At 44.9% G+C, this 27,742-nt stretch overlaps 2 protein-coding genes across 2 annotated transcripts in view; one reads left to right on the forward strand and one right to left on the reverse strand.

Moving 5' to 3' along the window:
- Positions 1-5,006: 5,006 nt before the first annotated feature.
- On the reverse strand, positions 5,007-7,263 carry LOC135421876 (golgin subfamily A member 6-like protein 24). Its single transcript, XM_064670687.1, has 2 exons — positions 7,163-7,263; positions 5,007-7,123 (listed from the first exon to the last, which is right to left on the reverse strand). Exon 2 carries the CDS (start codon positions 6,814-6,816, stop codon positions 5,092-5,094), a length of 1,725 nt encoding a protein of 574 aa, XP_064526757.1. The 5' UTR covers positions 6,817-7,123; positions 7,163-7,263; the 3' UTR covers positions 5,007-5,091.
- A 158-nt stretch (positions 7,264-7,421) lies between these two features.
- The window catches only part of GLG1 (golgi glycoprotein 1), a 79,778-nt gene continuing 59,457 nt past the window's right edge, over positions 7,422-27,742 (forward strand). Inside the window, exon 1 of the mRNA XM_064670679.1 lies at positions 7,422-7,748. Within this exon, the coding sequence (XP_064526749.1) occupies positions 7,437-7,748 (312 nt within the window). The 5' untranslated portion in view covers positions 7,422-7,436. The remainder of the gene's footprint in view (positions 7,749-27,742) is intronic.

Genomic DNA, 27,742 nt, shown 5'->3' on the forward strand with positions numbered 1-27,742 from the left:
CTGCTTTTATACAACTCAACAGGAATAAGAGATACAAACTTAATGCTATTAAAATAATAATGGAAGATGACTCTTTCATGTTCTCAGTTTTCAAATCCAGAGTTTCAGAAAATGTTCAAAGGTATGTGAAGAAACCTTGTAACACTGTTCTATTTCCAGGTTTGCAGCAGGCTGCAGGAAAGCACACCTAGCTGGTGTGCAGGAAGCCATCAGCATGGAGCGCTGATAAAAGGTCAAACGTGTTAATTAAATATTTGCTCATCTCTGTCTGGAGTCAAAGGGGCAGATTCTGGGATGGAAGGAAGGAACAAATCAGTGTCTCTTCACTGTGCAGGGCAGCTGTCATGAGAGGCTGAGCTGCTTTGCTGGTGTTTTAGGCATGAAGCCACTATGTGGCTATTTCTGCCTCTGTCTCTGGGAAGATTTTGTTCTCGTGGAGCAGGGCGGCCCCTCGGCAGTTCCTGCAGTGAGTCTGGGGTGAGGTGAAGGTACAGCCAGGCAGTGCTGGGGCTCCTGCAGCCGGGGCCTTGCTCGGAGCTGTGCACGGGCACTTCTTAACATTTTTCCCTCCAGGCTGTTGCAGGGCAGCACCTTTTTTAATTTTAATTCCTGTAAAAGCAGGCCTGGGGGACAGCACAGTGCTGGACAGAGCTGGCTGTGGTGGCTGCTTGGATGGAAACAATGCAGCCCCTGCTGCTCCCTGGGGAGGTGTGGTGTCAGAGGGGCGGCTGGTGGGGAAGGGGAAGCTGGAGTCAGAGCCCTGCTCTCAGAGGAGGGCTGTCTTCCACGTCTCCCTCTAACAGGGATGATCTGGTGATAGGCTGTGGTAATCCATGGGGTGACCAAGAGTGGATGAGCAAGCAGCCAGCTCCTGGCCTTCACATCACAGGGGCTCTGCTGCCGTAGCACCAGCCGTCGCACTCGAGCTGTTGGTTGGTAGTGACTCAGGTGACATTTTGACAAACACAGTCAAAAATGTTGCAGATGACAAAAGGTAGTGCTAAAGCATGAGCCAAGAAGGGAGCACAGCTTGGGGTGTGTGCACATGAGGCAGGACCAGCCAGCACTTTGCTCTGTTCTGGTTGTACCCGCTGCTTCCTGGAGGGCGGAAAAGCGGCTATTTTATGTGTCCCGAACTAAATTGGATTAAAACCAGGCAATGCAGCAAGTGAAACAAGCAGCTTAAGCTGAACCTTGTTGCACTGAGGTAGCCAGAGCATCCCAGTGGGATTTCATTTAGTTCTCCTTTTCAATTTGTGAGGAGACGTGACAAGATTTTCTGCTTATGTAGATTTGCAGGGTTTCTACCAAGGCAGTGTAATTCCTTAACAGAGCCAGCTTTCTGCTGGTTCATGAAGGAGAGAGAATATGAGGAAAAAATAGTTCAGGGAGGAGGAAGAGGAAAGAAATAAAGGAAGGAGCAAGCAAAAACTTGTTTTCTGTTGGGTTTGATTTGCATTGAATGCCAGAACTAGTAAACGTGAAAGAACAAATTTCACTGCCAAGAGACATAGGGAGAGGTGGCACAGTTTCCCTTGCTGGGGTGGCACCTTTGACTTTCTGTTAGCAAATCTTCGGTGAAAGCTTTTTCTATCTGCAATATGAATCAGCTGAGTGCTCAGACACTGTTTGAGCCCAGCTTCATCCCTTATCCTTGCAGAGTCTCCTCCAAAGTCGAGCAGAGGGGGTCACAGTGCCTTAGCAGCAGGACTGCCCCTCCACTGAGCTGCTCTTGGCCCCTGCCAGCACTCAGCCTGCAAAGTCAAGCATGTTGGTGTCAACAGCCTCCCTCAAGATAACAATATTTATCATTGTTTACTTGCTTTTGCAATAGTTAAAGATATTTGGAGATACTGCTTAGGAGGCAGAAGTGCCTCCTGCTCACGTTATTTCTCTTTGCTAGATGAGATTTCTCTTTGCTCCCCTCCAGATGGCAGCCAGAGCTGTGGGTGCCCTGGTGTTACAGAGCACTGGGTGCTCTGGGCCTGTGGGAAACTGCTGCTCCAGTGCAAGGAGTTCATTGATAAACTCTGGGAGCCACAGCAGCGTCCTGAAAGCACCAACAGCATGTGGGATGTTGCTCCTCTGCTGTCTCTTGCCAAATAGTGCCTCTAAGTTGCAAGAAAAAGAGGAGTTTGGGGATCTGTGCCCTAAAAAGCTTATCTAATCCTTGGGACAAAATTTGCACGTGACAGATTGTCTCTAGCCCGTGCTGGTCAGGAGAAAAAAATACCTCGAACTAATTTCAGTGATTATCCCACCCTGTGAAGCAGAATTAATTCGAGGGTCCAGGGGCTTTAGTCTTGCATCAAGTCCAATTTGATGCTTCTGCTGGCAGCAGAGGTCATGGAAGGGGGAGTGTGCTTCCGATGGTATCAAGCTGGAATCAGCACTGAGTGCTCAGGAAGGCGGAAGCAGGACTAGGAAAGAATTGTGGCAAGTTGGAGAAAGGGCTGGACAATTGCCCTCGGGTTTTTTTTGTTTTCTAAAGGTAGGTGCTAACTGCAACACAAGGCTGCAGCAATATGGGGGGGCAACAGTCTCTACAGTAATGACCTGGGACTTCTGAGGGTTTGTCAGGCAAACATGTGTCAACAGCATAGGTCTTTGGGGGAAAAAAGGTCAACTGGGCTGAAGAGTTGTGCATGAGAGGCATGAAGCTCCCCTTTTTGCTCTATACTCACAGGGTTGTAGTTGCAATATTGTCTCCTCTTTGTCCACAGCTTGCTTGGAAGGTATTTCTGTGGTCTTCTGCTTATCTCCAAACAGGGATGAGTAGACTCTGACCTACAAGAAAAGCAGAAACAGAGTGGGGCTGAACCTGAGCATGCCATGCAAATAAACCACGAAATGCCAGGCCAGTGTTCCCGCCTCAGCCACCAAGAAAAAGTGCTGAACGGCAGCAGTAACAAAGCACCTGACTTGGTTCTCTGCAGCAGCATTTGCTGGTGGAAAGGATCATCTGTTGGGAAAGACAGTGCTGAAGTTCTGGGGGATGCACAGCTTTGGAGGGAGGCAGCTGAGTCAGGTTGCATGCAAGGAGAGGGCCTGAGCACACTGCACAGGCAGAGCCAGGATTTGGAGCAGTGCCTGTGGCCACATGGGAGCAAGCAGACTGTATCCAATTAAAAACTGGAGCAGCTCCTCCACATGGACTGAGGAAGAACTTTTGTTCTCCTCGAAGCAGTAGAGAGCAAGAACACTGCTGGGAAGGAGCGAGAGGTGTCCCAGCAGCTCAGCTCACCCCGGCCTCGCTCTGCTGGGGACATTTAAATGGCATTTGTTGCTTGAAGTGATGAGACTTAAATGTGCTGCCCACTACAGAAGCAAGGGACTGCAAGCACTTAATGCAGCATCCAGAGACAGAGCCTTGGTGGTAAAATGCTTAAAATGTGGCAATGAGGGAATTTCTGCTGAGGGAGAGGGGCTGCAGTAGCAAGGAGCTGCTGGGGTTATCACACAGGCAGAGATGTCCCTGTGCTCAAAGACAAACCTCCTCCTTGTTTAACTTGCTGCATGGACATGGGGACCATAGGGCTCTTTTATGAAATGCTTGTTTCATGGTGGACTGTGCAGAATGGTAAAATCCAAGCCTGGGAGGAGGTTTTCCTTGTGCAAAAAATGACTCTCCGGAGAGCTCCCAAGGGTGTGGGAAGGAGAAGCGAGCTGTAACCCAGCTCCATTGCTCCCCTCTGTCCTCATCCTGCACTGGATGGAGGAGCAGAGCCAGCTCTCACATTGGGCTAACTTCAAATAACTCTCACTAAGCCAAATAGGCTGCCAAGCACGGGCTGGATTTTGCTGGCTTTTGTTTTCAAGTGTTCCCAGCTGCGTGGCCCCTGGGTGCCAGCAAAGCCACTTTCCGAGCAGTGTCCCAGCGTGACACTTGAATGAAGGAAGTGCAGGGACTTTGCCAGCTGAGCCCTCTCCCTCTCGCCTTCACCTGGACAAGGTGGCTGCAGGTTGGTGGCCACGCTGGGCTCAGGGTGCTCTGGTAGCTCCTGGTGTGAGTGTGACAGTCGGTGGTGTCCTCAAGAGAAGGGCTTTTCCCAGGCAGGATGAGGCAGCCTGGGGCAGGAGGGGAGCGGCCCTACAGCTCTGCTTCACCCCAGCTCACCCAGCCAGGGCAGAGCCATGGAGCACCCTGGCATCAGGCAAAAGCTTCTGACTTTGGCCTGATGCCAGCTTGGGCTAGGAAAACTGCTCCTGGAATCAACCAAGCAGAGGAATTGAGGTGGGATTCTCCCTGTCCCCCATTTCCATCTGTCGTTGGAAGCAAATCTGACATTTAGGGGCAAATCCATCCTAGGAAGGTGCTGTGAGCTGACCTGGTGAGATCCTGGGAGAACACCCGAAAACCTGTGGTTGCTGAGCTGGAGGTGGAGCTGTGTCCCACTGCTGCCACTGACCCAACACCTGGACAGGTACTGTTTTACTGGGACATTTGGGGTCTGGGGCGGAGTGGGCTGCAACATCCCCAAAACGCTGCTCCGAGGGGAGCTGTGCGGTTGCAGACACCACTTTCAGATGCTCCGTCACCAAATTCAGCATCCAACCCCCTCTTACTGCCCTAGGAGGAACCTGTGGATCCCATTTACACCAGGATCAGCCACTGGAGATCCTGCTTTGGGGACAAGATCACTCTTACAGCCCTATTTCTCTCCATCCCCATGAAGAAAGCCTGGGGGCTGTGATGAGTGTGACCTGGCAAATCCCACCCCCAAAACCCCGTGGCTGGCACTGACAGGGCAGGAGGTGCAGCCAACCCACCAACCCTGAAAATGAGCCACCTCACGGCACCCCCAAGATGTGACCTTTTGGCCCTTGTTCCTTGCTGCTCCTTGCAGGGAGGGCCAGCCTGCTGCAGGCTGTGGGATTGATCCCATGCCCTCCTGCCAGCCCAGCATCCTGCCCCAGGAGGGGCCATGAGGGCATCCACACACAGGGAGATCATCCATCCACCTGACAGTTTGGCACTCAGCATGGAGAAATGACAGTGGCAAAGCTGACTGTCAGCATTTTATTAATGGTTTTGGGGTTTTTTTTAGTTTTTTAGTTGATATTGTTTCTTCATTCTTCTGTAGTTTTCTCTCATTCTTCCATATATTTCTGTATTTTTTCTTCATTCTTCGGTATTTTTTCGTTTACCTGTATTCTTATTTTGTTCTTCTGTATTTTTTCTTCAATCTTCCGCATTTCGTCTTTGATCTTCCGCATTTTTCCCTCGATCTCCTCTATTTTTTCTTCTTTCCTACGTATTTTTATTTTGTTCTCTGTTATTTCCTCACTCTTCGGTATTTTCTCTTTGCTTTCCTGTATTTTTAATTTGTTCTTCCGTATTTTTTCTTTGATCTCCTGTATTTTTATTTCATTCTTACGAATTTCCATTTCGTTCTCTGGTTTTACTTCACTCTCCAGTATTTTGGTTTTGTTCTTTGGTATTTTGCTATTTTCTTTGTTCTTTATTTTTCCTTTGGCTGCCTTTATTTTTTCTTTCATCTCCTGTATTTTTATTTCATTCTCTGTATTCTTCCGTATTTTTTCGTCAAGCTCCTGTATTTTTCTGTTGAGCTTCTGTATTTTTTCTTTGTTCTTCCTAATTTTTTCTTTGATCTGCATTTCTTCTTCAATCTTCGGTATTTTTTCCGCACTCTTCAGCCTTCTTTCTTCCTCTTCCTGTATTTTTTCTTTGATCATCTCTAATTTTATTTCATTCTTCCGTAACTTTTCTTTGATCTGCTGTATTTTATTTTTGTCCTCCTGTATTTTTATTTCGTTCTCTGGTTTTGCTTCATTCTCCTGTATTTCTTCCACAATCTTCAGCCTTCTTTCTTCATTTTCCTGTATTTTTTCTTTGATCATCTGCATTATTATTTCATTTTTCTGTATATTTTCTTTGATCTGCTGTATTCCTTCTCTGTCATCCTGCATTTTTATTTCATTCTCCTGTATATTTTCATCGAGCTCCTGTATCTTTCCTTTGATCTGATGTGTTTTTTCTTTGATCTGCATTTCTTTGTTCCTCCTCATTTTTTCTTTGATTGCCTGTATTTTTTCTTTGAACTCCTGTATTTCGCTCTCTGTTTTTATTTCATTCTTCTGTGTTTTTTCCACATTCTTCAGCCTTCTTTCTTTCTTTTCCTGTATTTTTTCTTTGTTTGTCTGTATTTTTATTTCATTGTTCCGTATCTTTTCTTTGAGCTGCTGTATTTTTTCTCTGCCCTCCTGCATTTTTTTGTCAAGCTCCTGCATTTTTTTGTCGAGCTCCTGTATTTTTTTGTCCAGCTCCTGTATTTTTCCCTTGTTCTTAATTCCTTCTTTGATTTGCATTCCTTCTTCGTCCATCAGTATTTTTGATTTGTTCTTCCTTATTTTTTCTTTCATTGCCTGTATTTTATCCATGAACTTCTCTGGTTTTACTTCATTTTTCTGTAGTTTTCCCACATTTTTCAGCATTCTTTCTTTCTTTTCCTGTTTTTCTTTGTTCATCTGTATTTTTATTTCATTGTTCCGTATCTTTTCTTTGATCTGCTGTATTTTTTCTTTGTCCTCCTGTATTTTTACTTCATTCTCCTGTATTTTTTCTTTGATCTCCTGTATTTTTTCATCAATCTCCTGTATCTTTTCTTCGTTCCTCCTCATTTTTTCTTTGTTCTCGCGCATTTCTTCTTCATTCTTCTGCATTTTTTCTATGTAGCTCTGTAATTTCTCTACATGCCTCTGTATTTCTTCTTCATTCATCGGTAGTTTTTCCTCATCATTCTGCTCTCGTTGCTCCTCTTTAATCCAAGCCTTCTCAAAGCCCAGTTTCCCCATGATCTCTATTACTTCTCTATCACTGGGGCAGCTGAGTTGCGAGTGGGAACCGAGAGATTTCGGGCAAAATCCGGTCACAGCTACTGGCCACCTACTGGGGGAGGCCCGCGGCCCGCCTGCCGCCTTCCCGCCGGGGTGAGCTCGGCTCCTCGCGTCCCTCCCCAGCACCGGCGCTGGCTCCGCAGGGTGGCCCTGCGCGGCCGGGGGGCTGAGGGGACCCCTGAGGGGTTGCGGGGTCGTGAGGGGGTTAGGGGGCCCCTGAGGTGGTGCGGGGGCCGCTGAGGGGACCCCTGAGGGGTTGCGGGGCCGCTGACGGGGTTAGGGGGCCCCTGAGGTGGTGCGGGGTCGTGAGGGGCTGAGGGGGCCCCTGAGGTGGTGCGGGGGCCGCTGAGGGGCTGCGGGGCCGTTGGTGCCGTTGGGCGCGCGCTGCCCCCGAGGCGCCGCCTCGCTCCCTCAGGCGACAACGGCCGCGCCGCGTGCTGGGGGAGGGCGGGGCCCGCCCAAGCCACGCCCCCTCCTCCGCCAGGAGAGGGGCGTGTCCCGCGCCGTCACGCGCTGATTTGCATACGCCGTGCGTGCCGTGGGGCGGGCGGGCGGACGCCGGAGGTGGCGGATCCAAGATGGCGCCGTGCGGACGTGTCCGGAGCCGCTGCCCGGGCCCGGCGCTGCTCCTGCTGCTGGCGCTGGCGGCGCGGCCGGCGGCGCCCGGCCCTCCCGCAGGCCCTCCCGGCGCCGCCGGTGCCCTGCCCGGAGTGGCGCAGCCGGCAGGGCCGGGCGCGGCCGTGCCGCGGAGCGCCCGCGGCGGCGGGTCGGGCAGCGGGTGGAAGCTGTCGGAGGAGGCGGTGTGCCGGGAGGACGTGGTGCGGCTCTGCTCCAAGCACAGCTGGGCCAACAACCTCGCCGTGCTCGAGTGCCTGCAGGACGTTCGCGAGGTGAGGGACGGGCCCGGGGCCGGGCCGGGCCTGCCCGCGGCGGCGAACAAAGAGCGGGGTCCGCGCCGCCCGCGGCCGCGCCGCGCTTCCCTCATGGGCTTGTGCTTTAGAAAGCGGGGTTTGCGCTGCGGAGCCCCAGCGCTGGCGGGGTGGCGGTGAGGGCTGCGGAGAGCGGCCCCTCCTCGTCCGCTCCTCGGGGCTCCGGCAGCGCCCGGCGGGCAGGGAGAGCTCCCGGCGCTGCCTTTGTGCTCTGCCTCCGGAGCCTCCGGGGTTATTCGCTTCCAGAGCCCTGCCCGCGTAGTGCTGAGCGAAGGCGCCGTGCTGGTAGCAGCACTGACCTGAGGAGGTGTTTTTTTCGCGTTCCTGCCTTCTCGTGGAGCTCCGCTGCAGAGGCGGCTGGTTTCCAGTCCTCGCTTGTGCGTGTATGAAACTCGATATATCTTTAGATCTGGCTTAGTGTACGAGGAGGTTTATGTGTTGTTCCCAAACATCTGCCGTGAGCGGTTTTAAGTCCAGCTCAGGAAAAAAACTGAGTTGCCAGCTCAGAGTCTTCCAGCTCCATCTTTTCATTCATTCCTGGTTTCTTCCTCCGTTCGAAGCAGCCTTTGGGGGAAGTGCTTTGGGTGAGCTGTTCTGCTGTTGAGGTCTGTGTAGTTCTTGACTTCTCTGCTGTGAAGTCCAGGAAGGTCAGGCTGGGTCAGTTCTAATGGTGTTTTTACCCAAGTGGGAATGCGATTAGGAAAAACCTGGGCTCGTTTCTCATCCGTTGTTACGGAGACAGCAGATGGCAGTGGCAATGGTTACTCTCATCGAGGGGAATCTTGAACCAGTAAGTGTCAGTGATTACTTCTGGCTTATAATCCAAGACTAATTTAGATTTTTATCCAATTTAGTGTTTTAATTTCGGGCGGTTTATTAAGACATTTGTAGACGCTTTGAGTGAGTCCTGCTGCAGCATCTATCACAGTTATGAAACGCTCCGATAATTTGCTTTATGAATAACTTGTCCTTTGCTGTTTCTTCCACCTGTCTGGGACCTTTTGGCCTTCTTTTAGGGAGGCATCCTATCCAAGAGGATCTTGGAAGCTGCTCTCACAGGCGGTTGCTCACAAGCTGCCAGCCTGCCAAAAAGGCAGGCTCTTGTTGTTCCTTTCTTTGCAGTTGCATAGCCCCTCCCTTCTCTTTTCATAGTTCCAGTGCTTGTTGGTCTTCTGCCATTTTAGCGAGGTGAACCTTTTTGTGGTCTAGTTTATCAGCTTTCTGCTGGAATAGTTGTGTCCCTTTCCTGAGTTAAAGCCCAGAGGGGGGTGGGTGCAGGGCTGGGGCGCGGGGCTGTGCAGGGAGGCTCAAGAGGTGAAGGAATGCTTTGCATCACGCTTTATTTTCAGCATGTGCAAACCCTTATGCTGGCTCTGCATATCTCCTGAGAACTCTGCTCTTTTGAACGTCTGCTTGTGGTTTTCCTTTTCCTATTCCTAGGAATGATGTCAGTAGTTTGCTGACTGTTGGTCTTGTCTGGCTGTAGTGCTGCCTGATGCCCAGTGCTGAAGGCAGATCTTCTCCTGGGTGGCATCCCAGGCATCGACAGGACATCTCAGGGTTCTCTTGGATTGAGTTTTCTCTGTGAAGGTGCCACTCTACAGCCCTGTCCTTATTTGTGTGTCAGCCTGCAAAGAGCACTGTCAGCTGGCCTTACCCTCAGCAGTTCTGCTGGAGCACTGATGTGATGGGCTGTATCCTGACGCAAAAAGGACTTCACAGAGGGCTGCCCTGAGAAATTAATTAAAATAACTGACTTCTGCCTACCCCTGCTGTATAACTCTTGATATTTAGACTGTGAATAAAAGTCATGAGTTGTAAACATTGGGTAGCACTTCATCTGATAGGGAGCAGGGTCAGATATGGTCTCAGATGTTTCCTTTGTATTGGAGGTGACAGCAGAGGAAACCAGTGACGTATTGGCTGTTTCACCGTTGTTGATATAACTTTTAATTTTGACCCTAGAGCATCTGACTGCTTGTTTGGACGATACCAGAAAAGTGACAATTACATTTTAAAATGGATCTAGTCTGAGTCATACAGCCCACTTAAAAACAGTCAGGCTACAGGAGATGGAAGATTTGAGGGAGTTTTGTGCTTGAGAGCATCACTGAGGACAATATGTGGACACTACTTCTCTGCAAGTAGTGGGTAAGATTTTTAGATGCAGGTAGGCTGCAGAAGCCTTTCTGCTGTAGGTGTTTGTCTTACTTTTCTCATAAAGAATATTCCTCTAAAGGGGTGAAACTTTCAGTTTGAAACTGGAAGTGTTACTGATAACGGTGTGATACATGTAGGCTAGGACACTTCTGAGTCTGAATAACCTGGGGAAACAACTACTTGTAACCTTCCTTTTGAGTCCATAAAGCATAGAAAAAAGAAAAGGTGTGCCTGTTTTGTTAGTGTGAATGTGATCATGTTGTTCCAGTACCTGCTGATTTCTAGGTGTGGAAGTCTTTAGAGTAAGTCCTCCCTTGCTTTCTCTGGATAGTTCTCTTTGAATGTAAAGGACAGAAGTGTTGAGTTGTGGTTGACTGGGATAGGAGCTCAGCTTGTAGAGTGAATGTTGAGAGAAGCTGTTTAACACACATGTTACTGAACACATGTTTACTGAACACATGTTCAGTAAAGAGTGGTTTGACATAAAGAAAACAGTAATAAAAAACCAACCCACACCCAAAACCCAGCCCAAAACAACAATGGCACAAAGCAAGAAAACCCCCCCAAACCAACCCCCAAACCAGTAAATTTTTAAGTTTTGGTTTTGAGAGGTTACTTGTAGAATGTCAGTTTGAAGTATTATCAACACAGTTATTTAAGCACTGTGTATTTTTAGAATTCTTTTAAAAAGAAAAAACAGACCCCCACACTGATACCAAATACTTTTTACTTACTGATTTTTCCACTGAGTGCAGAGTCCACTTCTGCAGGGGCAAAACTCTTCTGCATTTCACGCTGTCCAACTTTTTGAAAGACAGAAATCAGGAAAATGATTGTTTTCTGCTTTCCTTTTGTAGTAGAAGGATGGGAAGGATGCTCCTTGATTGGAAGAAGTAGTGGTCAGAGCTACTCAGCTTAAACATTTTTGAATATAATCAAAATATAGAATAAAACACGTTTTGGTGCATTTTGCAGATGAATTAACTTCTTTCTAGTTAAAAGTACTTGTGTGCTTGTTACAGTTTTGAGTGACTTAAAATTTTGTTATCAAGGTTTTAATTGATATTCACATAACTTTGTCATCATATAAAAAGAGTAGAATGAGGTAGTGTATACATGTGTTTTTAAAGACTGTGTTCCAAAGTGCTTCTTTCTGAAAGGATTCTGGTTTGGAGCCTGTTTCTAGAGAGACTTCAGAGCTTGCATTTCCCTGAGCATGGGCTGCAGCCCCAAGCCCTTTTTTGTGGGCTGCCTATTAAACTGATTTTCGTGGTGGCTATAGTATAAATAAACCCATGAAATATGAATGTTTTTGCTAGGTAACAATTTTTGCTTGATTAATGATGATTTGCATTTGAAGCAAAAGTTGTTGAATTTGAGGCAGGAAACATCAGAAGGTATGAAAATAATCTTAAATAGTAGCTCTCTTATCAGGTTTACTAATGGAGCATAATTTTACTGTCAAAACCTACCTTGGAGCTGGTTAATTGGTGAATGAACTCGATGCCATAACTGTTGAGCTTTACTTGCATTGCACTTGTAAAGATTGTGTAATATTTAAAGCATTATATTAATCTGTATAATGCTAATGCATCAGGGGCTAAATATTTTTTCTAAGATCAAACAGTCGTGGTTAAGTTGGGATTAGAGATCAAAGTCTTGGCTTCCTGCTGCTTTCTTCACCCTGAATGGTTCTGTTCCTTGGCAGCACCTTTGTGGCAAAGACAGTGCCTGAATGCTCTGCTTCTTGGAAAGAATAAGGCTCTCTTAATGTTGAGGGCTGGGTTAAGAGCAAGACAAGTTACTTTGAAAGCTGTGTATTTCAAGAGTAGTATTTTTCCTGTTTTGTCAGATGTTTATTCCACGTAAAAGGCCAGAAAATTAATTTGATATGACTTACTGGGCTAGGGAGTGTGTACCATTTGATGGGCTGAGAACTGTCATATTTCTTCTGTTTAAATGGTTTATTCCTCACTCCTTATGGACCTGAGCTCCTCAAGTGATCTGATAAAACAGTGCCGGTGAAATTACTTATTTCAAAGTTATGGGTGGAAAACAGAAACCAGACAGCAACACGTGCTTGGTTTGGTTGGTAATACTGTAACTGTAGGAAAAGTTGTGTGTGCTCAGTCTCTGTCCTGGTCCTGTAGTGTTTCTACTTTTTTGGTAAATGGATTGGAAATGCAAAGGCTTCCCTAAAGCTTTTTGCTTGCATTGAGGTAGATGAGTGTGATCTGTTGCAGTAGCTTAATTTATTTTATTTTTCCTCTTTTATCTCCTTAATTTACTGAGTTTAAGATCAAAGGTTTTGTTTTGCCTCAACATGTGACATTATCCCGTATTTGAGCACATATTCATGTTCCCATCTCTCACAGCTTTCCCATGCACAGGTGGCATTTAAAGTACCCTCTTTGAGAAATCTCATTTGTGGCAGCAAATGACTGGTTACCTGTCCAGGGCTAAAAAGGTAAATGAGGGCTGTGGATTAAATGTAGGGTGGGGGTGGGCTTGTTTTTAGGAAATGCAAACTGTGAAGCCACCCTTGGCTGAGCTGGCCATCTCTTTCAGCACTTATGGTTTGTTGCTGTTTTTTTTTCCACAGGCATTTTGCCTGGCCTTCAGGGGACCTGTTTTAAGCGGCAACTGCCCCGTTTCTCAGGGTGATAAACTGTGGAATGGAGGCTGTTCTGGTTCTCTGATCGTTACTATTGCAAAGGAGGAGGCAGTTAGTATTCCAGTGATGCTCTTGCAGTGCCTACAGCATTATCATCTGGTTCAGATATCAGCACTCAAAGGCTTGGGTTTTTTTAAAGGCAATGATCAGAAACCTGAAAGATGTACCTTAAGCCTTGCCAAGGGCTTTGCTTAAACTCTCTCTTTCTTCTAAGGGATATTGACCTGGTGATGATTCGAAGTCTGTAAAGGGCACAGGAGTTTAGAACTCTTACATCCTTAAGAAAAAGAAAAGGAGAATTCTTACCTGCATACTTGTAGCTGAGATAACTTAAAGGAACAATGTGTTGCAATTTTAAGAGATGAGTTAATTATTGGGCTGTAACTGGACTCTATGAGTTGAAGCCTGTGCATCTAAATGAGAAATTTTCAGATACTGTCCTGTCTTAAACTGCATTTAATGAAGAATTTACAGTGGCTTGTGGTAGATGGTAATTAATTTGAATGGTCATGATAGTCCCTCCTGCTTCTAAAATTCATAAAATGGAAGATGGACTATCCACGTGAGTGGAAGAGAATGGTTGGACCTAGGAGAAAGGGATTTAGATGATTAGATTTTGAAAAAAACCTGAGCAACAACAACAAAAAATAACAGAGACAAGGCTGCAGCACTCTCTGAAGTGTTTTCTCCTGAGGCTTGGCTTCTTAACCGGGATTAGCCGCATTTTTTTCCCAAGGTTCTTGTTTTCCCTTGTGTTTGGGTAATGTAAGCCCAGTTTGCTCCTGGCTGTTGTAGTTAGGTCTTAAAGCAAAACACTAAATATACTTGAAAAGTCTGATTGTTTTTTGGTTGGTTACTTTGGCATCGGCCTTTGGCTTCATCTCAGGATGTGCAAGTGCTCTTTTCATCCTACTGAAAACACCTGGGAGCTGAAGAGAGGGGAGGATGGTCTCTGTCATGCCAGGACCTGGACTTACTGTCTTGTGACCAGAGCACTGAGCACAGGTTCTTCTCATATCTTTAGCTGCACTTCTACTTGTCTGAAAGAGTTACTTTTGTGGGGTTTTTGGGGGTGGGTTTGGTTTCCTTAATTTTGTGCTGCTCCTGGCAGGCTGACACTTGTGCTAAGCTGGTTGTGTATCAGTTTGGCCTGAGATGTTTGGCTCAGTAGAAGGTTCTCTTACAGGTCTGCTTCCTCCAGAAAAGGAATGAAATCCAAGGGGAGAAGTCAGGTTTGATGCAGGCTGTGCAGCCTGGGCTTGGCTCAGGGTGAACTGAGAAAGGTGTGTTAAGGGGAGGTGATTTACTGAGGAAAATAGCTGAGATATATTAAAAAGCAAAGACCTGGTCAGTTGTTACAGTAGAGACAGATGCAGCCAGGTTGTGTTTTCCCTGCTTGCACTCTTTCCTCCCTCATACTGGAAGAAAAGTGATCTCTCTAGTGCTGCTTCAAGTTGTCATGGTTGGGATGGAATGTTCTGAGGAGGGATTATTCTTGACAAATTATGTGCTGTGTTTGTTTTCTAGTGTAGAGATAATGTCTAGGTGTTCTTTATAGTGTAACTTTCCTGCATCTGAGCACCACTTTCTTGATAGATTCTGCTTTTTGTTTGTTTTTTTTTTTTTTCCAAAGTAAACTTGCATTTTCCAAAGCTTTGCATTTATTCTTCCTTATAATAAACCCCAAAGAATTAGATGAATAAAAGATCTAAGTCCTTGCCTTTTTATTTTAAATATTGCTTTTAAATATGGTGGTTTTTTTTGATCTTCTGACTAATTCAGTTTTAATATCTGTAAAATTGGTTGCTATGAAACTAAAATTTTTCATTTGTGTTAGCTGATAATTTTCTGTCATCATGGAATATCTTGATTTTCTGCATGTTCAGTTTGTCTGTATCAGGATGTTAGGTGAGGAGCAGAGATCCTGCCTTCCCTGGGCACCAGCTTGTGGCATAATTGCAGCCTCTCTTCATCAAGACAGGAGATGAGAACCCATCCTGTTCCTCTCCTGAGCAGAGGTGACATTCATAAGAACTGTGTCCTGGCCTGCTGGTGTCTCAATGTCTGCAGCTCCCAGCTGAGGAATCTCCTTCAGGAGTTAGAGAGGGGTCTGTATTCTCTTTCTCTGTGCTGCCTTTTTGCAGATACTGTGCCTGAGTTATTTATTTATTTTTTTCCTTTAGGTAGGTGTATCTCGTAGCTCTTGCAGCTTTATCAGCTTAGATTTTACAGTTTTGTGTTAGAGTGCATTTCTTGTTTGTAATGTCTACAATTTTGCTTTAACTCAAGCTGTATTTTATGCCTTTATTATCATCAGTGCTGTGGCTAAAGACCAATGTTTCTCACCAGGTAACACCACAGGGACAAAGGACCATTATTTATGCAGGCCAGGAATGCTTATTTGCTGCATTTGTTATTTTTTGCATCTTTGCCTGAAACAACGCATAAGAACTGCTGAGGTGCCCAAAAGGTAGTGTTTAATGTAGTAAGTTTTCATGGTTTCTCTACATGCCTGAAGTATTTTACTCCTTTGCAGTTAGTGGTAGAACTCTGTGCTCTTCTGTGATAAACTTCTTGTAGTTTCCTTAGTTGAGTCACAGGAGTTTTGAGTCTCTTCTTCAGAATGCAACTGGTTATGTTGATATAATTAATTACTTATATGTAACAGGGTGGGTTAATAACAAATGGCTCTTCCAGCCCTGCTATGCAAAATCAATCAGGCAAATGTGCTGTCTTTTGTTAAAATAATAATTACTAGCTTAATCTGGTGGCAAGTTTGCTGTCTAGATCTTTTGAATCTTAATAAGAGGCTCACCAGCCTTCATCATGGTCAGTAGTTTGCTAATTGAGGCTTTCTCTTCTGGACTGTCCTGTTATTGCAGGGTAAAATACTTTGCACCAAGTGAACTGCAAAACAAACTGGGCAGAGCATGCATTCTTCTAAGTGTCGAAGTAATTGCCCTACAAAAGAGTTTTTATGGAATTAAACAAAAAACAACAAACCCAAACCTGCTTGGCTTGTAGACTCTCTGTGACAGCCCAGACTTGATTTGAGCTGAGTCAACTTCTGTTACGCTGTTCTCAGCTGACTTGAAATAAGATCTGAAGAAGCTTACAGCAAGCTCTTTCCTTATCAAATTGATTTTTGGGCTTATGTCTATCTCTGTGGCCTATCTGTGTGTGTCACAAAATCAGAAAAATGACCACTTTTGAGCAAAATCACTGCAAAGCTGCAGTTGTCATAATTTGCAACAGGAATTGTTCATAAGACTGCAGTTCTTTAGTTGTGTTCATGGTGATTTAAACAAATCAATATTAATGTGATCCTTCTATTGGAAAATTCAGACAGGCTACTTAAAGTCTTGTCTCCACTGATACAAGGTCCTGAGAACTGTTGACTCGAGTTTTATTTGTCAAACATTTTGTGTTGCTGTTCACTTGGGAGGTTGTGGTGACCTGGGTGCTTTTTTTTATCATAGAATTGTAGCATCGTGGAAGGGTTTGGGTTGGAAGGGATCTTAAGGCTCATCTCATTCCAACCCCCTGCCATGGGCAGGGGCACCTTCCACTATCTCAGGTTGCTCCAAGCCTTGTCCAACCTGGGCTTGAACACTTCCAGGGATGGGGCTTCCACAACTTCTGTGGGCACTGTATTTTTGATGCTGCAGCACTTGAGATGGCTGAGGGGTGAGGTGCTGGACCTCACTGTGACACAGGTATGCAAATTCCTGATGGCAAATGCCTCAACTTACTCAAGTGTAGAGCTGACTCTGCAGCAGAAGTCAAAGGTCTTGTGAGTGCAGTAACATCACTTATTTTTTAACAGAAGGCTTCCAGGCAGTGATCAGCAGCCACCTTCACTTGTTTCTGATTAGCTGTGTGAAGCAGCACTGTTTTTTAAAGCCTGAAAAAGAAAAGGCTGGAACAGTAGTTTGGGGTGCAGGTTTTCCCTACATTTGTGTTAAACACAGAACTGTGATGGGACTGCTGGGGTGAATGCTTGTCCTGTCTCTAGAACTCACCTGGCAATGTGTGGTTCTAGAGAACATTTCCCTCCACTGATTCACAGCTCTAAAGGTGTACACTCATTCCAGTGTGATTGTTAATAGCCTTAATTAGCTGTACATGTCCAAAGCAGTAGTTGTGAGAAGGATGGGTCCCTCGCAGAACACAAAGCATTGCAGTGTTTCATATTTTTGCTTCATGGTCTGTGCTTTAGCAGGCACTGAACATGTCAACCATCACTGATAATACCCTCACCTCTGACTCCAGAAATAGCAGCAGTGTGTGGGGCAGACTTGCCTGGAATAAGGCAGAGTTTGTTCCAGCTCAGGCACTCGGCAGTGTAGCTTGAGCTTGTCCACTTCAAACCCCTCACGTGCTGTGAGGCTATGTTGGCTTCCTCTCCGTGAGCAGCTCACAGGTAAGGCCTACACAAAGGAGAAAAGCATCCAACAAGCCACTAACTACAGGGTTTTTGGTTTCCCTCCCCTCCTCCAGGCATTCGTGAACTCTTCCAGCATCCTCTTGTATAAAACCATAGTCTAAACTTGTTCTGCTGGGAGAGTGCTGATGGAATTTAAATTCTTCTCTTTGTATGTCAGCTCTTCCCAAAGTAATTTCCCCAAATACTTTACTCCCTTGAGGCATTTTGGTGAAACCCATCATGACTTTCTGATGCCCTCCAAGATTATTTAATAAATGCTGTCCTCTAATGCCTGTTCTACTCACTAGGCTTCACAGTATCTCCAACTTACAATACTTGCAAAAGGCATTTTCTGAAAACTTTCTAAGAATGCTGGGGAGCTCAGGTAGGCTGTGTGATGTTGGGGAGGAGTATTCAGCTTGGTCTTCTCTGTTGTACAATTAGAAGATGAGAATCAGTGCTCCAGTCACTTCACCTGCTGGTTGTTGGTCCAGCACAGCTGTATGATCCAGTGTGGTGTCTGCATTGACACAGGGCAGATGGAACAGGCAAAGCCTACCTGTGGTTTAGAGCTGTGCATCATGAATAACTTTAAATAACAGCACAGCATACTGTTGCCATCTTAAAGTGATTGTTTGTCTGTTGAGAGATGGAGTTTGATTTCTGACTGTAGTCACTTCTGCATTGCTTAGTGGAACCACAGATTTGAAATTAGGGTCCTGTTAAGGAGATTAAAGTTTTAGCTTAAAGAAGAAAGCCCCTTTGTGAACATCACGTGGAGCCATTCAAGCAAGAATGTTAAAAAAGGAAGATATTAAGAGAAAGTAGAAGAGTAACTTATAGCCTGATAGGCATTAAAATGTTGGAGAACCTTTGTATATCTTCAAATCTTTGTCTCAGCTTTTAAGGGAAGAGTATTATTTCATAAACTGTGATTGTTCTGATCTTAGTTGGGCTAGAAGAGTCTTTCTGAACTGAACTTTTGTTCTCAGAAACCAAAAACAAATTTGTGGAGGCTGGCTAATGCTACAATCCACTACTGTGGGAACCATGTTGCTGAAAGTGCTCCTGAACAGCCCTTTAGGCCTTTGGCATAGTTTTCTAAGTTCTTTGTTTGTGTATTTCACACTTTTTGTAGCATAAAAAGCCGTAAAACAAATCAAGAGATCATTTTTGAAGGGTATCTAAAATAGTGCTTCAGAGCTGTCAAAACATTGTGTGTGAGTAAAACTTGGGCAGTATGAGTAGTTCAGTGCTGTTCACTCCCACAGTTATGGAGCTCGTGGCTCTTTGTTTTACCCTCTTTTGGGGTTCAATCCCTTGGTAGCACTTCAGACCTGAATCCAGGACTTCAGCAATGAGCCTCCTGCTGTGTCCACTGCTGGATCTGAAGCTGTTTGGACAGGGGAGCCTCATGGGTCCTTAGGAATGATCATCTTTATTAGGAGGAGATTGGGAAAGGTGGACAGCTGAACAGCACAGCTCTGTCCCCAGTCATGAAGCCACCTGGAAACAAAGGGAAGGATAACAGTGCCAGGGTTACTCTGCTCTGTGCTTCTAGAAGCTCATGTGCAGGAGCTGATAGGATCAGTCACTCTTAGTCACTGTTTCCCAGCTGGGACTCTTCCTTCTCTTCTCTCCTGGGGATACTAGAGCAGGAGGCTTGTGTTGAGCATCTGGCTGTAGCCATCATTAGTAGCCAAGGTGGACACTCATCTTTGTTTCGTTGTTTTTTGGGTTTGCATGGGATTTTTCATATCCCTTATTATTCAGATGTCAATCCCGAGCTGTGCTGGCTAAATCATCTTAATTGAGACTCTCCAGAGCGAGGTACAGGGACTGTTGTTCTAGCTTGTTCTTGTGTGGAAAGTACTTATTTTCATAGAAACAGACTGTAATATTCCATGATGCTGATAAAATCAAAGAATTGGCCTGATGATGGTGAATACAGTAGCTGGAAAGAATGATTCATTTCATAGAGAAACAAATAAGAGGTTTTGATTACAGTTGTTTGGATCCCATGGCATATTGCTGGAATTTTGACCATGGAAGTATTTATCTGGAAGTTCCAATGTTTTTGGTTGGCTGCAATAACAGTAGAAAGATGCTGCCTTTCCCTGGAAGAGGTACAAGATCAGGTGAATCTTCTGGAATAACAGTGACTTGGAAGGTGTAGGAATCCTTTCAATCCTGGTGTCCCAGGTAGCCATAGTTGTTAGTGGCCAGCTTAGTAAAGCACATCTTGCACTTTGCTCTGAGGACTGCTACAGCCCTGGGGAGAGGGGGAGGAAAACTCCTTCCACATCAGTTATCCTTCCCGTGGAGTTACTGTGCAGTCATCCCGTTGGCCTGGAGGAGAACCTGTGTTAGGATCCTGCATTACTTTGGGAGCTGCTGGTTAAAATAACTCTGCTTTGGTTTCCTCAGCTCCAGGACTTGGCAGCAGCAGAACAGTGTAAAGGCTGAAAGCGTGGGCAGGCAGCGAGTCTGGCTCTGTGCCGGGAGCAGAGGTGAGGTTTGGTTGGGGTTTTTTTTTGCTTTTCACCATGACATGTTCCATAACAGTTGAGCTTTGCCCCTGCAGTCCTGGGAATGGGTAGCATCTCTTCTTAATCATGAACAGATTGTGGGGTTTATTTTTAATTAGTCTCTCACCTGAATGATTCTGTTCTTCTGTGTTTGTTCTTCCTTACAAATGAAAGATGTGAACGTGTTTAACATGTGCTGGCAAGACTTGCTGTATAAAGAGATAACAGTACACTTGGTGTTCCACATCCTTTCTTACAGTCTGTTCCTAGCTTTAATCCATGGAAAGTGCTTTGTGAAAATATGGAAGAATTTCTTTTGCCTGCAGCTTCTCTGAGTCTTAAAAACATTGTGGGATTGAAATGCTGCTTCATCCTTCTAGAGCAAATCTGCAACATGTTTTAGTCTCAAAGTCAAGAGTAGCAATATGCTATTTCTGTACCAAAATGCCTGAGGCTCTCATCAAAGAGAAGTGTGATCTGGAGTAGAATGTTACTGACCTGAGGAGTGTATTTGTTCTTAGATTTGATATTCACGTGCCTGGGGAATATTTGGGATTTGACTAGGCATTCTTCTTTCCAGAAAACTGCAACTCCTCCTTTTAATGTGACATATACCCTGGGAGCTGTGGAGGAGGAAAGGGACACGGGCAGCTTGTCCTCAGATTCTCTAGACAACGTGTCTTGCTAAGTTTGTGACATATGTTTGTGAAGTCCCCTGTAATGTGCAGCAGTCTGTGGATCTGCCTGAGGTGTGTGTGTGATGACTTCAGGAGTACTGCACTGCTCCCTTGGCTGGAAGTCTGTGGGTGCTTTTGGGTAGCTTTTATCAATGAAACTCTCTCTCTCGAAGGAAGTGCTTACCGAGGAAAACAACAGATAAAGTTACCAAAATAACCCTTGCTCCCTGGAGAGCTGCTGGAGGAGGGGAGAGGGAGGCCTGTCAGTCACACTTGTGTTTTAATAACATGACATAACATCCTATCAAATGGTTTAGGGTGAAGGGAGCAGGGGGGCTGCGCTTCCAGCCCCTCAGGCTTGCTTTGTGTTCAGAGCTTGCTTGCTTGGGTAGAGCGTGTGGGATTTAAATGTTAAATTAAGCTTAATAGTTTTAAATCTTGGCATGTGTCAGGGCTTGTCCAAGCTTAAATAAATTGAGTGCAGAACTAAAATGATGTGTGTCTCTTATGCACATGTGCCATGGTTGAGTAGTTATTATAATCGGGGCCCAATTTTTATAAGGTGTTTAAATTTTTACAGAATGTCACAGTGAACCTGAGGGGTTTGTTTTGTTTTGTTTTGTTTTTTTCTTGTTATTTCTCCAAACTGTGTAACAAGTTGTGAGTAATCTGTTTGTTTGGGGTTTTTTGGTTGGTTTGTTTGTTTGTTTGCTTAAAAAAAAGACTCCCCAGTTGACATAATTTATGCTGTTAGACTATTTACATGTTGTTGAGGAATCAGTGTCCTGAATGGGGATTTGGGTGGGTGTTTCAGAGTGATTTATGCTGTAAATTTGAGGCAATACTCTAGCAGATAGCAGGGGCAGTGGCTCTGTCTGCAGAATGGCTTGAAGGGCCATGTTGACCCATCCAACTGAGTAGCAAGTTCTGTGGCAGGTGGGGAAGGAATATGTTCTAGAGATGTGTCAGCAGTTCCAGCTAAATTGCCACGTGAAGATTTGGGATTTCTCTATTCCCAGAAGGAGAAACAGCTTTAGCTTGGATATCTTTATTAACAGTCTCCTTTTTGTTTGTTTAGGGAATAAGCTGACCTGTCTGGTCACTCATCCAGAAATGTTCCAAGCTAACAATCTCTGGGTGAGGTGGTCAGCTCTTCTCCTGGGAGAGTTTCTCTGGATGAAGCAGTGCATGTTTGGTACAGAACTCAAGTACTAGATGCAACTCTTGAACCCTGAGATCTTACTGCAGTTGTTTGAGAAACAAATGAGGCAAATCTGTTTGGTCACAGCTTTTCTCTGTTTTAGTGCTTGTTTTTGAAGAATGGATGGTCTCAGGGGTGTATTTGGCTGGTTTGGGGAAGGAGTGGATAGTGAGTGTTTCAGCTGATAGAAAATTTAGTTTGTCCTCTTTAACACTGGACACTGTGGCATTCAGTAATGCCAGTAATAGTATGGGCTAATTGTGTGTATATTTTAGGCTTTTCCTTTCTGAACCAAGCATTTTGTTTATCCAGTGTCAGGGGAAGGTGATTAAAAGCTTCTAATGAACATTTCCTGGAGGTTTTTCTCACTTCTACAAAGGCCTTGTTTCTAAGGTCAGCATTCCCTGGAGGTTTGCATGCCTCAGCCAGCCCTTGATATGTAGCTCTTGTCCCACTTTTCCTGCTGTCTTTGTGATGTGTTAAAACCTCTGCAGAGTGCTTCAAGAGAGCATTCCTGGGAAAGCCATGTCTCCTCTATTCTGTCACGCTTTGTGACAGTCCTAGGAGGAGTGTTTTCAGGAGAGGCTGAAGGGTGATGTCTTGCTGGTTGGGTCAGGTTGCTTCAGGTGCTCAGCTCAGCCTCAGAGGTGATGGGCTGGAGAAAGATGCTCTAAGAGAACATGTAGCACGAGCATCCATCCCTAGGGAGGGGAAACTGAGGCCCGGTCTTGTGATTGTGCACTGCATGCTGCTGACAAACCACGGGGATGGGGAAGAGTTGGAGGTCTGGCCATCTGATGAAGTGAGCACTGATTTGACTCACAGAAGCAAATTAAATCTGTGAGTAATAAGTTTCTAACAGTTTTCTGCTTCACTGCTAAAGGCTCCTGTGGCCAGGGTGGCTGAACAAGACACGCAGCAATTCTTGTGCAGGGAAAATGGAAGGTGGTTCCAGCAGGTGGCTTTATGTGTTTCAGTGGTCCCTGTTCCAGATATGCTCATCCATGGGGAGACTTGGACAGTGTCAGCTCATCCAGATAAAACTTGGGTGGCTGAAGTTGCAGGTCAAGACCTTGTGGGAAGAGCTTAGTACTAAAGTCAGGAGATATTTTGGTTCTGTGTAATAGAAATAGAGCAAAGACTTGGTGAAGCCTTGATGGGAAAAGATGTCCATATTATAGGTAACTGGGCTTAAGGGGGTTAAAATTTGCACCTGTGGCACGTGGCTGTATAAATGAATTCAGATTAGATATCTAGGGAGGCTAATGGAAACATGTTTTAATGAACCCTGGCTAATTACTCTATTAACTTCTTGATCAATACCCAGGAGACCTCAAACTGCTTGCAGATTTTTTTTTTTTTAAAGCCCTGCTCTTATATATATATTTTAAATCTTCTGCATATAATCAAAACAACTGGAGTCACTTGGTTTGTAGACTTCGGGTTCACCAGGGCTTTATAATATTTGGCCGTGGTCTGTAAATTAAAGCTGAAGACTCAAGCACTTCCAGAAGCATTAATTGTGAATTTCAGTGGGAGGTGCAGAGGAATAAGTGGGCTTGAGGGAGCAGATAGTAGGAGAGAACATGAGTTTCTGGAATAATCTTTGGTGTTATGTATGACAAGGCAGAAGTGTGTGGTTTTCTGGAAGAGGAAAGAGTTCTTGTAAATACTTGCTGGAGCATGGATGTTCTTAAGGAGACCTCTATGAAGGCCACCTCTCATGTTATCTCAGAACCTTGGTTTTCTTTGGAATACTGTGAACGAATGTCAGTGGACTCAAAATTAATATTAAATAGAAATGTCAGGCAGGCAGCCTTACCCTGAAGGGATAAAGTACTGTCTTTAAATTAGTTCATATTAAGGAAGTTGGGATATGTTTAGCCCTTTCTGATTGAGCTAATTAGTAAGACACCGCTGCATGTTGATGGTTAATACATCCCGGTGTGTGAAATGGATAACGAGTGCATAACCGAGCTTAAGAAAGGTAACCCTTCAGCAAACAGCCTGCAAACACTGTCCTTCAGCCTTGTTTCACGGATTCCTTGAAGTCTTTGGTGAGAACTGCCCAGTCTGGCAGGCAGGTGGCTTTTATTCCTGTCTGTATTCAACCCATTGCAGCTTCTGGTCTCCCCTCGGTAGCAGCACTGATTGTATCAATGGAAAAGCATCCGTGGAGCCTGCTCTCACCTGGGTGGTGAGGGAAGGGTTAGGCACTGGAGGGCTTTAGCAGCCTGGCACTGATGCTGTGCCTCTGGAAGCCTCGCCCTCTTCCTACACTTAGGTAGCAAAGGGGTCCAAGAAGCAGCATGAACCTTGGAAGAAGAAAGTCAGGAGCCTGGTAGTTTCATTAAGGGAATCCCAAGTAGTATCGTGTGTATTAATGGACATCAGGTCACACTAACTTAAAACCACCCACCAGCCCCAAGTTGTAGGTCTTGGTGAAAACTGTAAACCCTCACCAACTCCCACTGAAATGATTTAGTGGTTAATGGGCTGACTGAATGCATCCCTTGCCCGGGAGCTTTTCAGGATTCAAACTGGCAGTTAGTTTGAGGAACCGTTCCTGAGCTGTGAACTGTCTGCTCAAAGGGTTTTTTATTAGACCCCAAAAATTTGTTAAGAGATGGAAAACTTGAGAGGGATGTTGTCATTTTCAGCCAGAGAAACCAGAGCCCAACTGGGTCTTGAACTTTGTAAGAGAGAGGTCCCTGGAGCAGGCAGTTAGCAAACAGGGTTAAGAGATAACATGGAAATCATGGGACTTTAAGGCAGAATTTGGCTCTTCTCCCTCTTACAGAAAGCCAAACACACCCTTCTCATAAATTTGAGATCCTCCATCCTATGCTATCTGGAAGCTGCAGTTGTGTAATGTTGTGTAAACATACTGTTCCCTTGAAGTTTTTGGAAAGATCACAAGATTGATTGTTCTCCATATCACTCCAGAAATGAATGGGGAATTTGGAATTTTCTGCTTTAGTGTCATTGTAGAGTTGGCTTTGCATGTTCTCTTATCTTCCATTTAATGTTGTTGCTTTTGTGCCCTACTCTTGTCTACTTTGTTTCATTGCAGCTCTTGTTTAAATAAGGAAAAAATCCCTGTTATGTTATCAAGAGATTGTTCAAGCATGACTTAGAGATAAAATTAACTAGCAAGTCAGTGGTCTGAGGAGTGGCTCTAGATGATGGCTCACATTCCTGTACTCAAAATGACCTAAGGCAGTGATATAAAAAGACTGGGGTGGGCATGGCATATCAGCTGGAGTGAAACCTTTCATTCACTGGTGGATATGAAAGGATGAGATCTAACCTCAATAGTGGGTCAGCGGAAGGCAGCTTTTTTTACGTGCAGAATTTTAACAATTATTTGACAATTATCACTCTTTGGGGCTTTCTGTGCTCGTGTAGCACAAAGCTCATCTGGCTCTTGGCCTTCACAGGGCTTTTATTGAGCAGCCTCAGTAAAAGATTGTTATCACAGTGATTCTTTCCTGCAATCCCATTGTTAGTCTCTGGCAAGAAGGTGGGGATCAAATATAGACAGGGTGTCTAACCTCTGGCTTACTGAGTTTTATTTTTTTTTTTTGTTAATACCCTTTTCACCCTGGTTCTCCTGACTGTGCTGAAGGCAGAGCAACTGCTGTACAGCTGTGATTGCATCAAAGCCTGCAAATATACCAGTAAATCTTTTGAGAATAGGCAAATCCATTCTATAGTTTTACTGCAGTGAATTCCTAGTGTAGATCCCAAGTACTGACTGAAGGATTTTCTCCGTGTGATTCAGTACCTGCTTGGATTTTCAACAGCAACAGCTGTGCTGGTGAAAAATCATATCTGGTTGATGTCTTCCTAAGAAACATGTAGGAAAGGCCATAGCCATTCAGGCTTCCTGGGGGCAAAAGTGATGAGTTAACACAGTAGTAGTACCTGGTTTTCATCCTTTACTGCTTAATTTTCTGTAGTTTTATAGCTAATAACATAATAGAATTTTACATTTTCATCAACCTCTTAGGTACTTGAAACAAACGGGTTTTTTTATTAATGGGTCATCTACTGGCAATTGTATTCATTGATGTAAGTGTTATTAAAGACACAACACAGCTGGTGGTCCACAGCTTGGGATATTGATGGTTGTGTTCAGAAATCTGCTCAATTCAGTGTTCAAATTGGATGTCTGCATGTGTTGCTGTGTGCAGACTCCTTTGCAGGCTGTCTGCAAGTAGTTCAAAAGCTGGTGCTTCTTAAAAATGAAAGAGAGCCTTGCAGCCAGCTGCGTCGATATAAAATAATTTTCTTGATCTCCCAGCTGCTTTGCAATCTCCTGCAGGGATATCCTGGACCACATCTGTGGAGCTTTGGTTCTGGAGGAGCCTCCTGTGCCACAGCTTGTTGCTGTGTGCTGAGTTAAGCCAGTTGAGCTGCTGTCAGGACCGAGCTGGGAACTGAATTCCTGATGGAACAGGAGGTTGCAACGTGGACCCAAAACTTAGATCAGCCATTAACTGGGGCAGCCCAGCTCCTCAAACAGTGGTGGTGGTGATGGTGTTCAGGATGAACAAAGAGCTGGGGATGGATGGGGATGTGTAAAGAGTGGAACAGGGTGGATCCTTGGGCCTGGTTTGAACTGGTACACTTCCGTGTGCTTTTTCTCCAGAGCAGCAGCTGAGTCCCACAGGCTAAATGGTCAAGGAGCTGGGCAAGACTTCTTAGACAATTGAAGATGCAGTGTGGTGTTAAACTGAAGCACAGCTTTGTTATAGTATTACTCTCTGTTTTGAAACCACACAGTTATTGTCTGATAACGTCAGGTGATCAGTCTTGGAGGCTCTGGAGAAAATGAAGTGAATTCTCAGAAGTTGAGGTGCCAGTGAGTTGAATGTATGACAAACAGCAGCAATAATTCAATTTTAGTAGACTTGGCAACATAAGACCTCCAAAACTAAGCTGAAGGGGCATTTGATTTAAGCACAGTACTGTAAGTATTAGTGTATAAAAGAAGGTTCAAAGAGAAGGGATGCTACAGAGCGTGTTTACAGGTGGTTGTAACACCTTCTTTCCTTGCCGCCTCCTCTCTTCTTAATCCTGCCATTGCCTGTGAGTGTGAGTGCTGAGCAGAACTGGATGAATGTGCAGCCTTCAGAGCTGCATAGTCCTAACCAGTTGCTGAGCTTTCTCTCTGGCATACTCTAACAATGGTTTTCTTTGAGACTTAATTCTGTTTAATTTTGTACTTTGTGGTAAAATGAGGCTTTCTGGTTAGACTAATTTGCCATTATTTCCTCTAGCATTGCTCAGACTTGCAGATTTGTTTTGCATGTCTCAAAAGATGTCTGATATTAAACCAGTTTTAGTTTTTCAGATCTGAGATAGGCATGTGTTGAAATGGATGCTCAGTCAACAAAAGGAGCACCTTGATTTACTGTGAACTTCTGGGTGGCTCACAGGCAGATGGAAATGTGCTTGAAAGAGGGATAGAGACTTTATGGAAATGCTTGGTTGTCCTTTCGAGTCAATACAGAAAGGTTGTCTGGTGCAATTTTCTGGTGACCTGTTTCTAATTAACATGCAAATGAACTGCTTGGTGCTGGAAATCGGGATTGCAAATACAAAGTGCTAATATGTGTTAGGCTGGGAAATCCCCGGCATCTCTTAAAGCTCCAGCTCTGTCTACGTTGTGCCTGTGGAGTGGTTTCCTCTGGAGAAAGAGCTACTGCAACCTGCTGTCAAACGGCTCCTTTGTCTCACTTTAAAGAGAACAGGTTTTAATTTTGTGGTGTTGATGCTTGTTGCCCCGTGTGGGGAGTCACTGGAGTGCACTTACAGCCTGATTCACCAAAACTGGCTGTCGTGAAAACAGCCAAGCTGAGCTACTTCAGATATTTCCCCGGAGGAACTGCAGTGTTTTGTGAAGTAACTTACTTCTTTGTCCTAGTGTTACAAGTGCCAACTGAATGAAGAAATTAGCATATTTATTAGTGCTTGTCATCACTTAAAATTTGTTTTTTCATTAAATACTGCTGTGTGATTTATATTTAGAAAGTGGCTTTGATCTAACGGGTAGAGATGATTAATTTAGTAAAGCTCTGGTCAAAAAGTGAGATTGTGCCTTTGTCCTTGAGGCATCTGCTTGTTTTGATGTCACAAAACATCTCATTTTTCCTCTTCAACATTTTTGTGCCAACATTTCCTATTAGTAATGATTGTAACAGCTGATTTAGTAAGACATTTTGGCACAAGCTGTATAAAGGACAATAAAACCCCACTTGATTTTCGGATCGCAACTTGTTTC

The sequence above is a fragment of the Pseudopipra pipra genome, chromosome 14 (genome assembly GCF_036250125.1).
Source record: "Pseudopipra pipra isolate bDixPip1 chromosome 14, bDixPip1.hap1, whole genome shotgun sequence".
NCBI lineage: Eukaryota > Metazoa > Chordata > Aves > Passeriformes > Pipridae > Pseudopipra > Pseudopipra pipra.

Coding starts and splice junctions, on each gene's coding strand:
- LOC135421876 (XM_064670687.1), bottom strand. CDS start 6,816: ATGGGGAAACTGGGCTTTGAGAAGGCTTGGATTAAAGAGGAGCAACGA.